General features: G+C 39.8%; 1 protein-coding gene across 1 annotated transcript; it reads right to left on the reverse strand.

Moving 5' to 3' along the window:
- Positions 1 to 6,391: 6,391 nt before the first annotated feature.
- LOC122780441 (prostaglandin G/H synthase 2-like) lies at positions 6,392 to 11,752 on the reverse strand. Its single transcript, XM_044043385.1, has 10 exons — positions 11,693 to 11,752; positions 10,686 to 10,802; positions 10,448 to 10,591; positions 10,173 to 10,316; positions 9,725 to 9,906; positions 9,547 to 9,630; positions 9,216 to 9,462; positions 7,951 to 8,237; positions 7,715 to 7,862; positions 6,392 to 7,190 (listed from the first exon to the last, which is right to left on the reverse strand). The coding sequence occupies exons 1-10, from the start codon at positions 11,748 to 11,750 to the stop codon at positions 6,778 to 6,780; spliced, it is 1,824 nt and encodes a 607-aa protein (XP_043899320.1). The 5' UTR covers positions 11,751 to 11,752; the 3' UTR covers positions 6,392 to 6,777.
- Between the last annotated feature and the right edge of the window lie 250 nt (positions 11,753 to 12,002).

A 12,002-nucleotide genomic window follows, 5' to 3' on the forward strand; every position in this document is an offset into this window, starting at 1 on the left:
TTGTCTAAGGTCAGCCCATCAGAGTCAAGATAACTCTTTGGTTATGGGCCTCTGTTTTGTTAATTTGATCTGATACTGTAGGTCTTTATAAGAGACAATGCTAATGCTCGTACTGGGGACCATGGAGCAATTACAATTATTTTGGATTGAAACAAGTTCAGCTGCAGAAAAAGACTAGACTAGACCTCTCAATTCATTAGGTACATATACACAACTCATCCTGGGGAGCTAGAGCCAATCCCTGCTGACACTGGGCGAGAGGTAGGGTTGGAAAGATGGCCTGCCTATTATTATGTTACGTTTTTTTTGCATGAGTTGCTCCAGGGTAACATGCTTTGAGTAATAAAAGGAGGGATGCCCGAGAATAGGCCCTTTCGGGATGCGACAAAAGAGAGGAGTGCGTGAGGAGGAGGCAACTCCAAGCAGAACAGAGAAGGATCCGATACGCAGACGTCGGATGAACTTATCCAAAATCACTCAGGACCGATGCCATTGTTTTTCACACGGCTTATCGAGACCTTGCAGCGCACTGTGTGAAATGCCTGAGCCGAGGTAAAATGGAGTACAGGCCTTTACCAGCTGCAAGCAATAACACATTGGTAAGATTTTTCTTTACAAAAAAAACAAAAAAAAATAAACGAATGACACAGGGGCGGAGGACCAGTTAACTTTATACTTGCGTTGTGCCGTTTCCAGGCAAATTTGTGACTAACTGAATTATGTAGTCTTGAATGCATTAAGGCCTTTCCTCGAGCACTCGAGCACTAAATCAAAACACTCAAAACACAGCGCAGTAACTTTCCTTTGTCATAATGTTCATATTAATCATCGGATCATTAACGACATTGAGAAATATGAGAAACTCTGAGGATGATTTCATTGTTGAAAAAAAAAACATTTCATCAGGTTAAATTGCATTTTTGGGGTAAGATTTTAGGGTTAGATGACAATGTGATGATGTGATGTAATGGTGAGGTTATTAAGTCAAGGGAATGCACTTTGTCTAGGAGTGTCCTCACAGCAATAGAAAGACAAGAGTTTGTGTTTGTGTGTGTTCAGACCTATTGTGCAACATCAGAAGTGGTCCAGCGAGTTCTGCGCAAGAGATGGTTTGGAGGGAGTGACGAGGCAGCAGCAGCAGCCACGCCACCCCTGATCCAGCCACCGGCTCTATGTGGTCCCATTCATAAATATTAGTCATCCCACAGTAATGCTGTTGCTTCTGTTTCTCAATGACCTAACCCCCCTCCTTAGTTTCAAGTACCAAGAGAAAAAGTACCAGAGCCAATATGTTGTCTCATCTGCCACTGGGAGGAGCTGCAGGAGCACAGAGCAGATTCTCCTGCTCTCTGCTTGTTGCTGGAAACCTCCCGGTGATCTATGAAATGAGGGATTATTGTAATCTTATATGAAGATGTGTCACTGATGAGGCAAACAGTAGTCAAATCTGTTGCCACTCAATTCTTTGCATTCAACTGCGTTATTATTATTATGAGTTATTATTTCAAGAAATGTATGCCTTATTGTCAAGCTTTTGGACACATAACATCGTGGTTCAACATCATTCATTCCCACACAATTTCATTGCATTCTTAAGAATATCAAGCAAAAAAATTAAAGGGATAGATGAAATCAATAATTAGAAAAATTCCTACAATTTTAAATAAGAATAAAATACAGCCCGTTGTGCAATCAGCTTATTTTATTTTATTATTTATTTTAATACATTTCATTCTTCTACCTCCTTATCCTCCTATGAGCTGGTCAAACCCTTTACATTAACAATATGGTAACAGTATGGTTCTGTGTTTGTAGTAAGGAAGCAATACTCTGGTTTTACCATCTTATTAGTAATTACCAAGTAAGCACTTGGTTTCAACATATTTCAACATCACATAGTATTACTGGGTACTTATTACTACACTATTGTCATTACTAACTAACTACTTGTATTAAAAAGAACAGAATATTACCTCCCTGTTACAAATTAGTACCATATTAGCACACGTTGTTAATGTACCGTAATGTTAAGTGTTGCCCCCCAGCTGACATGGACAGGTACTATTTTTATTTTATTTTATTGTACAAATTGGTTAGTTGAGTCTTTAGATGTGAGTGCTATGCTTTGGAAATGACAAATGACAAGGTCTCCATAGCTACAGTGTAAACTGTCTGTATGACTCACTGTATGTAATTGCAAGTACAACACCAGCTGAAACCGGCCTCGGGTTCACAGTCAAGTGCGTTGTCAATCCTTTGGTTTCCATAGATCCACTGCAAGCTGCGACAGCCGACCTCATGTCACTGCACAGCAGTTTCTAGAGAAGTCTGAGAGCCCGAATACCAGGTAAAACATAAACACTGGCAACTTTTTCTTCACTGGTGTCACGTTTCTGTGAACAGCTGACAGACATTATGCTTCAGGCCTCACACTGGACAACTGTAAACAAAAGATATTTGCTTTTGAAACAAAATTGCTTAATTTATACAAGTAAGATGTAAAAAAAAAAGAGAAAAGGCTTCTTTGTCTTTGTAAACATACAGAGCTCAGGTGTCAGTTTTCAAGTATACTTATTAGGCTTCACTCCTCTTCCACTTATCTAATTCTTACAGTCATACAGTCATGGGTTTATATCCAGTCTTTATACTCTGTGATGATTCAGAGTTCAAAAAATGTAAACAGTGGATGAGGGATTCCTATATGTTAGCTCATTCCCTCAGTCGAAAGGAATGACTTTCGCCATCTCTGAATGAAAAAAACGACTCTCACACAGCCGAAACCCTCCGATGTGTTACATATGTTCTGTCTGTTATATACAGTATAATGCTGTGTTAGCTATTAGGTTGTGTATGCTTCACCTTTAACAGCAGTGAAAATCATGAAGGTTAAAACCAAAAAGAAATTATGTTTAGATACAAAACAACTCATTTTGCGAGAGCAAATAGATTTTGCTGCATCCAATTTGTCAAGTACATTTCATTCATACAGCCCTTTTCACAGATAAAATAACAAAGTGTGTTATCCCAAAAGTGCATAAAATAAACATAAAAACAGATACAATGAATTAAAAAAATGTAATACAAAGATAAGAACACATGTTTAAAAGCTAAACGGAACAAGTGGGTCTTCCACACTGTCAGCCGAAGTATGAATGTATTTAAGTGTTGACGTACATTTACTTTACTTCAAAAATGCATGTGACTACAAACATTTTTCACATTTGTGCTCACAGTATTTGGTTTTACATTAGGGAGTAAGTTCCTGGTGATGTTTACATTTTCAACAAAACCGTGATCTCTCCACAACCTGAGTACTTTTGTTGCCTAAACCTACGACAGGTCTCTGACAGTCATATGCATTTTATGACTGTCATCTTTCACGGGCCCTTTCCATTTCCATCAACAAATACTCACTCATTCATTCATTCACTTGCAAAAAACACTGCGTCTTTGAACATAATCCTGCCAGCCAACACAATTTATCTAGAGCAAAATTATCATCTGATGCTTTCAGCATATTATTCAAGCAGCTAAAGTCTTACAAAGAAAATAATTTTTGTTTTTATTATTATTATTATCATTATTTTAAATAATAGACAGTGTTGCTATTTTAATAATCAATCATTTCTCCACGTGTGCCTGTATCCTCATTGTTCACCTGTGTATGCTGGAAATGTTTTTCTCATCAATAAAAAAAGAAAAACAAAATCATTACTCTAATTTGGTAATGACGGCTTGTATAATTACAAGGGAAAATGCTTTCCCATTCAAATAACCTAGAAACAATAAGTGGGCAGGTTGTGTTTCTGAGAAAGTTTGTTTCTCAATTTGTTTGTAACTAAGTGAACATAATGATTATGATAATTATATTATTCATTAAAAAAATAAATACATTGGTTAATCTGCAGTTTATTCAAATCAAACTCACATGCTCTGTTGCTGCTGTCAGCATAACAATTAGTTTAGTCTTGTTTAAATTTACAATGAAAAACCAACAGTGACTTTCTGTTTCAGGAGATTATTTAAGATTTTTTATATTTTATTTATTTTTTTTAAATATTCTTAAATAAGAATCTTAATGTAAAACCAAATACTATGAGCACAAACGTGTTGTAGTCAAATGTTTGTAGTCAAGACACAAACAAGACTGGAGACACAAGTGTCTCCAACCAAATGAGACACAGAATAAAATAAACTTTATGAAATTACGTAGCACTCTGCATTTACAGAATGCAGAGTGCAACTTAAATTCTAATTCTAAAATTCAAACGGTTATTTTTGGTTACAGTCCAAAGTGTATTTGCCAAAACACTGCCCCTGTCTTTGTTGACAGCAAAGACAGGGCTCTGTTACAGGTATGTTGTGTAGTGACTATAATCAAATGACATACTGTGCTGTACTGTACTTACATAATGAGCCTGTGTAAACCAGCGTGAACTACATTTTCATGATGGCACCGGCACCATTCATTGATCGCAGACAACACAAGGAAGTGTATTTTTTTTTACACTGATGGCACCCAGTGAGTAGAGAGTTCTCCACTGAAGCTGTCACCTGTGTTGTGACAACAAAATAAACAGTTTCCACATCATGGAAACTTTTTGCTGCAGCTTGGGGGCACTCATGAAGCCACTTCCCAGATATCTGGAGTACAGTGCAATCATATGACATGTCAATAATAATTTTTCATTGTTACACTTTAAATTTCTGAATTGTTTACTGTGGGGAACTCTTTTTAGTCATAGCCAAGGGAAAAGGACACATATTTAGAAAGGTGTTAGATTAATTAAAACTTCATAGTAGTGGAAAAGAGGGAAAACACATCCCTCCCTTTCTAAATGTTTCTTGCCAGAGATATTTCAAAGCAACAGGCATTTCCTTAAACTATACTGTGCAAAGTCATCATTTTACATACCCACACCCATACTACATACTAGTATGTAAATACAGTACATATACACACATTTTATAAAAACATGTGTAACAATAATGGCAATTATGGCCATCATAATTATGCCCACACACATAGCTATTTTTAAGGAAACTGCATCGACACATAATGTTTTTTTTTTTTATGTAATTTATTTTTCAAGACAGGGACAATGCACAATAAAACATTAATCTTGTACAAGAGAACATGAATCGTGCCAGGTTGTAGCAGATTGCTATTTTCCACCTGTAGTCCCTGGGCAGGGCATTTTACATTTAGCCTAAATAAAACCTGAACCCAAACCTTAACCATAACCAGTTAATGCCTCACCCTAACCTTAACCTAACCACAACCTCAAATTGCTGCCCTTAACTTAACTCAGAAAGTTTACATGCAAGTTTATATCCACTTGTATATTATGTCTAATATTCCATTCATATGACCTAATAACAATTATTACCCTAATGACCTATGGTCTTCTTGAGAAAAGTGTCTGTGTGTGGGAGAATCGGAAGACACGGTGAGCAAATAGATATGACAGAGCTGCACGATATTACAGGTAGAGACACCCTGTTACTAACCAGGAAAAAGCAACAGGTCAAATAACTGACATGTAACAGACTAACTCTAACACGCCGTTAATTGCAACATGCCTCTCTGATGTGTCAGTGAGCAACACTGACATCATGTCTGGACGTAAGACAGTTACAGTCACTTTTAGTTTGATTGACATCTATTAAGAACAGATGTTTGGATGTCTGCAAATCTTTTATGTTACATTCCTTCTGCTTATAAGTGTTAAAACTAACAAAAGCAAAATAAGCTTTGATATTACTTATTTGTTGATAACTACAACATACAATACTTATGGTTCTGTCAATCTTTAGTGGAAATCCAGAGATTGGCAAACAGCGAGCAGAAACCAGATTGAACTTGTGTTTGTGCACCTGCAGGTTGTCATTAAAATCTACTGTACTCATAATGTGCCCTTGAAATACCAGTGAAACACTGACCTCACTGACTTCGAACAAGGTTTTTGTTCCCATAAATCACCCCACCACACCTCCTGTTAACACCAACGTGCTTATCACTCAAATGGTTGCAAATGCATTTGAGCAATGTGGATGCTGGGCGTGATAATGATAAATGCGTTGGTTTAAAATGCATTTACAGCTTGACACTGTAAGATTGAGCCCATGTGAAATATTTGTGTCCAGAGTGTCCAGGCTCTGTGAGACTTAAATGGTTGTAATGTTTGGAAAAGATGTGTTTTCAAACTGCTATAGAAAAAGTGACAGCTTTGCCCTTAACCCTAAACTCCTGTGCTTTAGATTTCACAGATGGAGTCTTATCAGGTTAAAGGTCCAATGTATATTAATTAGTATACATCTAATATTGTACATCATTTATAACAAACTCTTCCCGAAAAGCTCTGGGTGGCATCGAGAACATACACTGGGATATGCAAAAATCAGTTTATAATTATGCTATAGAAGAATCAGTTTTACAAACAGATAAAGGGTACAGCTATGGGAGCCTGTTTTGCACCGAACTTTGTCAGTATTTTTATTGGATTTGGGGAAGATAAGATATTTTTTTATAATAATCAAAAGGAATAGGGGCATAATAAAGTCTAAGAAAGGCTTAACCAGATGAACCAACCATCAGCTACAGAAGACCCCCAACCAAAGACAAGTCAAAGATAAACTAATGGAGAGTCCCATTTTGCCACCAGAGCAAGCAATTGTAATCACTGCAGCAATATGTAATACTAGAATTGACCCCATATACAGTATTAACATAGAATTAAATAAATACATAAAAAGATCCCCCAGTGAAAGATAAAATTAGAGTTCAGACGTCTTTTCTTTCAAAATGACCATAGGGTTGATGTCACTGCCGCTTGAGTGGGACGTGCTCGAGTTGATGATCATCGGCTCCGTCTCTTTAATGTTTGGCACATAGAAAGACGCCACAGGACAGGGGCCTTGCACGTTGTTGCAGACGAGTTTCTGCAGCGAGGCTGTGTTGACGATGTCAAACCCGACTTTTCCTCCGAAGGTGCTGGGCTTCCAGTACTCCGGGGAGCAGATGGGGTTCCCCATTAAGCCCTTGAGGGAGAAAGGGGCCCCCATCTCCACCATGATCTCCCCAAAGATGGCATTCTGCCTGGGTTTTTCCACAAGGATGCCGGTGTAGAGCTCCACAGCGTCGACATGCCCATACATCTCCTCCAGCAGTGCCGCCATTTCAGTCTCTCCTGAATAAAACAAATAGGAAAATAATTTTAGAAAGCGTTTTTTTCTGGCTCATCTCACTGGAGCAGCAGCTGCAAAACTCCCAGTAACTATAAATATCACTTTTATGTGTTGATTGATTCAAACAAGGTAAAAAAACAACCTCTTTGTATGTGCTTCATTCCCATTTTCATCTCTTTCACATGAGTAAAAACTTTAACTGAAAAATCACTTTTAGTTTTTAATCAATATTAAATCCAGTGAAGCATGCTGCCTCACTCGTCTGTTTAGGTCTCAGAGTCTCTGTGATGACAATCTGCTTACACTATCTCAAGTTGACATGAACATCTGGCTCTAGAGTCACGGAAATAAATTCCCCTCCTCCAAAGCTGGTGGGGTCTTGAAAAGAGTCTGAGCTATTTCCTTCATAAAAAGTTTGTTATCGATGACTTAAGGTTTGATCTCATGCTCTCATGTTATGTTAAGGTGACATCTTCCCTTCCAGCTTTGCATATTGTTTATGTTTTGTGGGTGATCTTTGTCTCACCTGTCAGGTCCTCGAAAGAGCTGTAGGGCTTCATGTTGAATCGTTTCCTGTAGGCATTCATAGACTGGTAACGCATTTGTCTGCTGTGCTCTATCGCCTTAATGGATATGTACAAGATAGGTGCAGGAACATTGCGACCACCAGCAACCTAAAAATATGAATGGAAACATTAGATAATTTGGCTTTGAGGCAACTTCACAATCTCAGATTTGATGGAGAGCATATTTAATTCTTACCCTTCCAGCAATCTGCTTGGTAAATGAGTCCACCAGGTTGCTGATGCCGTGCTCAGTCACTACAGAGGTGTTGAAGACAAACTGCTTGTAACTGTAATCCTTCTCCTCGATGTGGAAAGAATCGGGCATCAGTGGGTGCCAGTGGTAAAGTGTGTTGAACTCTGAAGAAATGCGGTTCTGGTACTGGAAACGCTCTTTGAAGAGCAGCTCAGGGTCAAACTTGAGCTTGAAGTTATAGCCACTGAGATGCTGCACGTAGTCCTCGATCACAATCTTTATGGTCTCACCTATATGAGTCAAATGATTCATTATGGTTTACAGATATCTCTTCCCTTACTGTCAAACAGCTTTGCTTCCACCCTCCTGTGGTGTCTCAGAGACTTACAGACATGGATGGAGTTCAACTTTTTAACTAAAGTGAAATTGTTTTATTTGGACAACCTGACCTCATAGATGATTATCATAGGGCCATCAGCCTGTTAAGTTCAGTCTGTCACGCATATGTAAGGAATCTTACACCTTTAAACTTGAGAAACAGATACGCTCAGTAGTGAAAACAAGCTTCTTTTAATTAAGGCTCCATGCCAAGGTGAAGCCCTACCTTCCCACTTACAGGTTCTCCAAAATGCTGCTGATCGCCATTTGACAGGAACAAAATGCAGAGAGCATATCACTCTGTTCTGGTCTCTTTACACATTTTATAAGATCTTATCACTTGCTTATAAATGTGTCAATGGCCTGGCACCTGCGTACCTGACAGAGCTCTTGAAGCCTCACACTCCAGGCAGAGCTCTGAGGTCATCTGATCAGCTGCTTTTGCATGTGCCTAGATCAAGACTGAAAAAATCAAGGGAAGATAGAGCCTTTCCTATGGCAGCTCCTAAGCAGTCGAACAGCTTAAATACATGCATGTGAGAGCTGCCCAGACCCTTGAGCAATTCAGATGGCTACACATATTTGACTCTGGTTCTGTCTGTCAGAGGGTTTTTTTCCCTCTCCACTGTTGCCTGGTACTTATTCATTGTGTGATGTGTAGGGTTTCTTTCTTTCTTGCCTTACCAGGCAAGATGCCTTGTAGTATTTGATTAGGCTTGATTGGACTGTTAAGCACTTTTTGAAACATTTGTTTAAAAAAGTCCTATATAAATATCTGTCTCTATGGTGTTCTATGTCCTTGTTTACAGTGTTTTTTGCTCACTTTTATCTTTACGTTTTTGTACTGCCAACTCCAAAACAAATTTCCCCACGATGAAAATAAAACTCACCAATCAGGATGAGCCGTGATGTCTGGAAGAGTCTTTCATCATCCCAGTCCGGGTGCACCTCCTTCAGCACATCACACACCCGGTTGTGTTCCCGCAGCCAAATGGTGGCGTACATCATTAGACCAGGGACCAAGCCAAACGCCTCATGACCCACGGCAAAGCGGTGAGATTCGGGGACATGAGGAGGGTAGATCATGTCGACACCTACTTCCTTTACTGTTGGGGGGTAAACCTCTCCGTTCACAATCTGTGAAAGAGAGGAAGCAACTGTAAGACACTTGTGTGGTTTCAAGCATGTGACTGGGTGAACTCAATCTGCCTCTTCTTGTACCTGATGTCTAAGTTTGCCGTTTTTGAAGAGTCTAAGCTTGTGTTGCCTCTCCAGGTCGTCTCCATAAATGTGGCTGAGGTCCACCTGAAAGCAAAAAAGTTTTAATGAATACCTCATTTCAAAAAAATAGCTCTTCATCCTGACTGAAATCTGATTTAGTCTAATATCTGCTTCTTACCCCATGGCCTTTAGCCGCGGTGAATGCAGGTCCTTTCTTCAAATCAGATTTGAAGAATTGGTGAGTGAAATGCTGTGCAAAGAATGCAAACATCAGACTGGTGCCCTGCGGGTCCGGGATAAACTGCCTCCTCACCAGGAGCTTCTCGGCCAAAAGTTTAGCATCAGGTAGCTCTTTTTTACCTGGGGAAACAATTTAGAGAATTACAGTCAGCATACATACTCTACAATACAGAAGGCCTGTTGAATCGAGATACAACACATGTGTTTTGTGAACGTCTGCTTCATGCTCTCAATGTAAAATGTCTTTCATGTTTCTGCTCTGTCAGTCACCCAAAGGAATAATTTAGCATTTCCCGTGTCGTAATGGCACCACAACACTCTTGCTCTGTACCTAAGAATCTATGAAAACAGGTTCTCCGGAGATGAAACAAAAGGAGTGTACTCACCTACTACTCCCATGGGGGTTGGGCAATCCTCTGGTACAGGAGGGAGAGTGCGCGTATAGTATGAGAGGTTGGAATAGGCTTCCCAGCTTTTGTAACCATAATCCGCATTGTAAGTCGGAGGACTATCAATCATGTGGGATCGGGCTAGAGTGAGGGGGGAAAAACATTGAACTGTTAATATAAACAGCACCTCTGCTTCTTGGCTTTACAAATTGTTTTAAGTGTAATGGAGACATTTCCCATCCATCTAATTTTGCCTTCGGCTGGAGACTTACATGTCAGCACATATCTCATGATGGCATCCCGGAGAAAAGAGATGTTGTTGATGATGTTCCAGAAGCCCTTGAAGTGGGTGAGAAGGTAGTGGACAGTGTTGGGTGATGGCTTCAAGGTCAGCTTGATCCGTGTGAGGAACTCAGCTGTAAAGGCCATGAGAGGAATTTAAATAAATCACCTCGGGAGTTCTGCTTCAATTCCTTTATTCACCTGACATGATGTTCTATAAGTACGTACGTGTTGTGCAGTTCTGTCCATAGAAACCTGTGCGGGTGCAGTCACACTCGTAATCATCTGTGCCGAGTGCTGTGCATATGCCCCTGTTCTGGCATGGCTCTGAGCAGCAAGGGTTACCTGTCAAGAATAATGTGGAGTGGTGACTATAAGAGTTAACCTCTCTTCATATAGCCTTCATAATTGCTAAAGCTAAGGCAACTGGTCTTCTGTTGGGTTCTTGAACATGGATCTCATTCAATAGGCTTCTTCAGGTCTGATTTTGGTATGCTAAGACACTCTTGAGCTTGGTCAGATAGCTCAGCATCTGTGCCTTTTTCTATCCATTGCTGGTTGAATGCAGCAGAAGGGTTGCGAGGAATAGAGGACCCTGGAGGGAAGGCACATGTGGCCCAAGGCACAGAGAAAGAGGAGATGAATGAGTCTATATGAGCCAGTTTCAGTGCTTTGTTTTGTCATTTCTGTAATTATTTTAGTTGGTTGTCTGAAATGGTGATCCATTACATGTCATTTAGCAGACACTTTTATCCAAAGCTGCATTTTAACATTTGGGTACAAACAAGAGCTAGAAGTAAGTACTTCAAGTATGCCAAACTATAAAGTGCTTAAGTATACAAGTAAGTGCATTTTTTTTGTCTCGTTGTCTTAGTCGAGGTCGAGTTGAAAGAGATGTGTTTTAAGTCGGCGGAGGAAGATGTGGAGGCTTTCTGCTGTCTGGATGTCGATGGGGAGCTTGTTCCACCATTTGGGAGCAAGGACAGTGAACAGTCGTGAGTTTGACGAATCCTCTCAGTGAGGGGGCAGTGAACCGCCTTGCCGATGCAGAGCGGAGTGGGCAGGCTGGGGTGTAAGGTTTGATCATGTCCTGGATGTAGAATGGGCCAAATCCGTTTGTTGCATGGAACGCAAGCACTAGAGTCTTGAAGCGGATGCGAGCAGCTACAGGAAGCCAGTGAAGGGAGCGGAGGAACGATTTTAACGAATGAATTTAGGATTTTTATTTTTCTTACCTCCTTTGCAGAGACAAAGCAGCGCCAACAGGAAAACCACAGATATGAGTCTGTCCATAGTCCAAAGACTTGGGTTTGAATAGCCAGCTGTACTCATTTGCAGCACCTTTATACTCCTAGCGTGAGTGACATCATAGCTGTGGACACTAACGCACTTAAATAAACGGACAGGAAGTATAGCATTGACATGTTAACATTGTCGCCTCAAGGGTTTTACCACAGGCTCGTATATCCTGTTAACATCCTTGACTTTTATTTGCTTTCTTTTATATAATATGAATAAATATAATGTCAAATATAGTCAAGATGT

Source organism: Solea senegalensis, linkage group LG14, assembly GCF_019176455.1.
Source record: "Solea senegalensis isolate Sse05_10M linkage group LG14, IFAPA_SoseM_1, whole genome shotgun sequence".
Taxonomy (NCBI): Eukaryota; Metazoa; Chordata; class Actinopteri; order Pleuronectiformes; family Soleidae; genus Solea; species Solea senegalensis.

Excerpts from the sequence above, each read along its gene's own strand:
- LOC122780441 (XM_044043385.1), bottom strand. The coding sequence starts at position 11,750 with ATGGACAGACTCATATCTGTGGTTTTCCTGTTGGCGCTGCTTTGTCTC. Across the intron at positions 10,592-10,685 it reads TGGACAGAACTGCACAACAC|CTGAGTTCCTCACACGGATC; the intron begins GTACGTACTTAT and ends TGGCCTTTACAG. Across the intron at positions 9,631-9,724 it reads CCGCGGCTAAAGGCCATGGG|GTGGACCTCAGCCACATTTA; the intron begins GTAAGAAGCAGA and ends TTTTGCTTTCAG.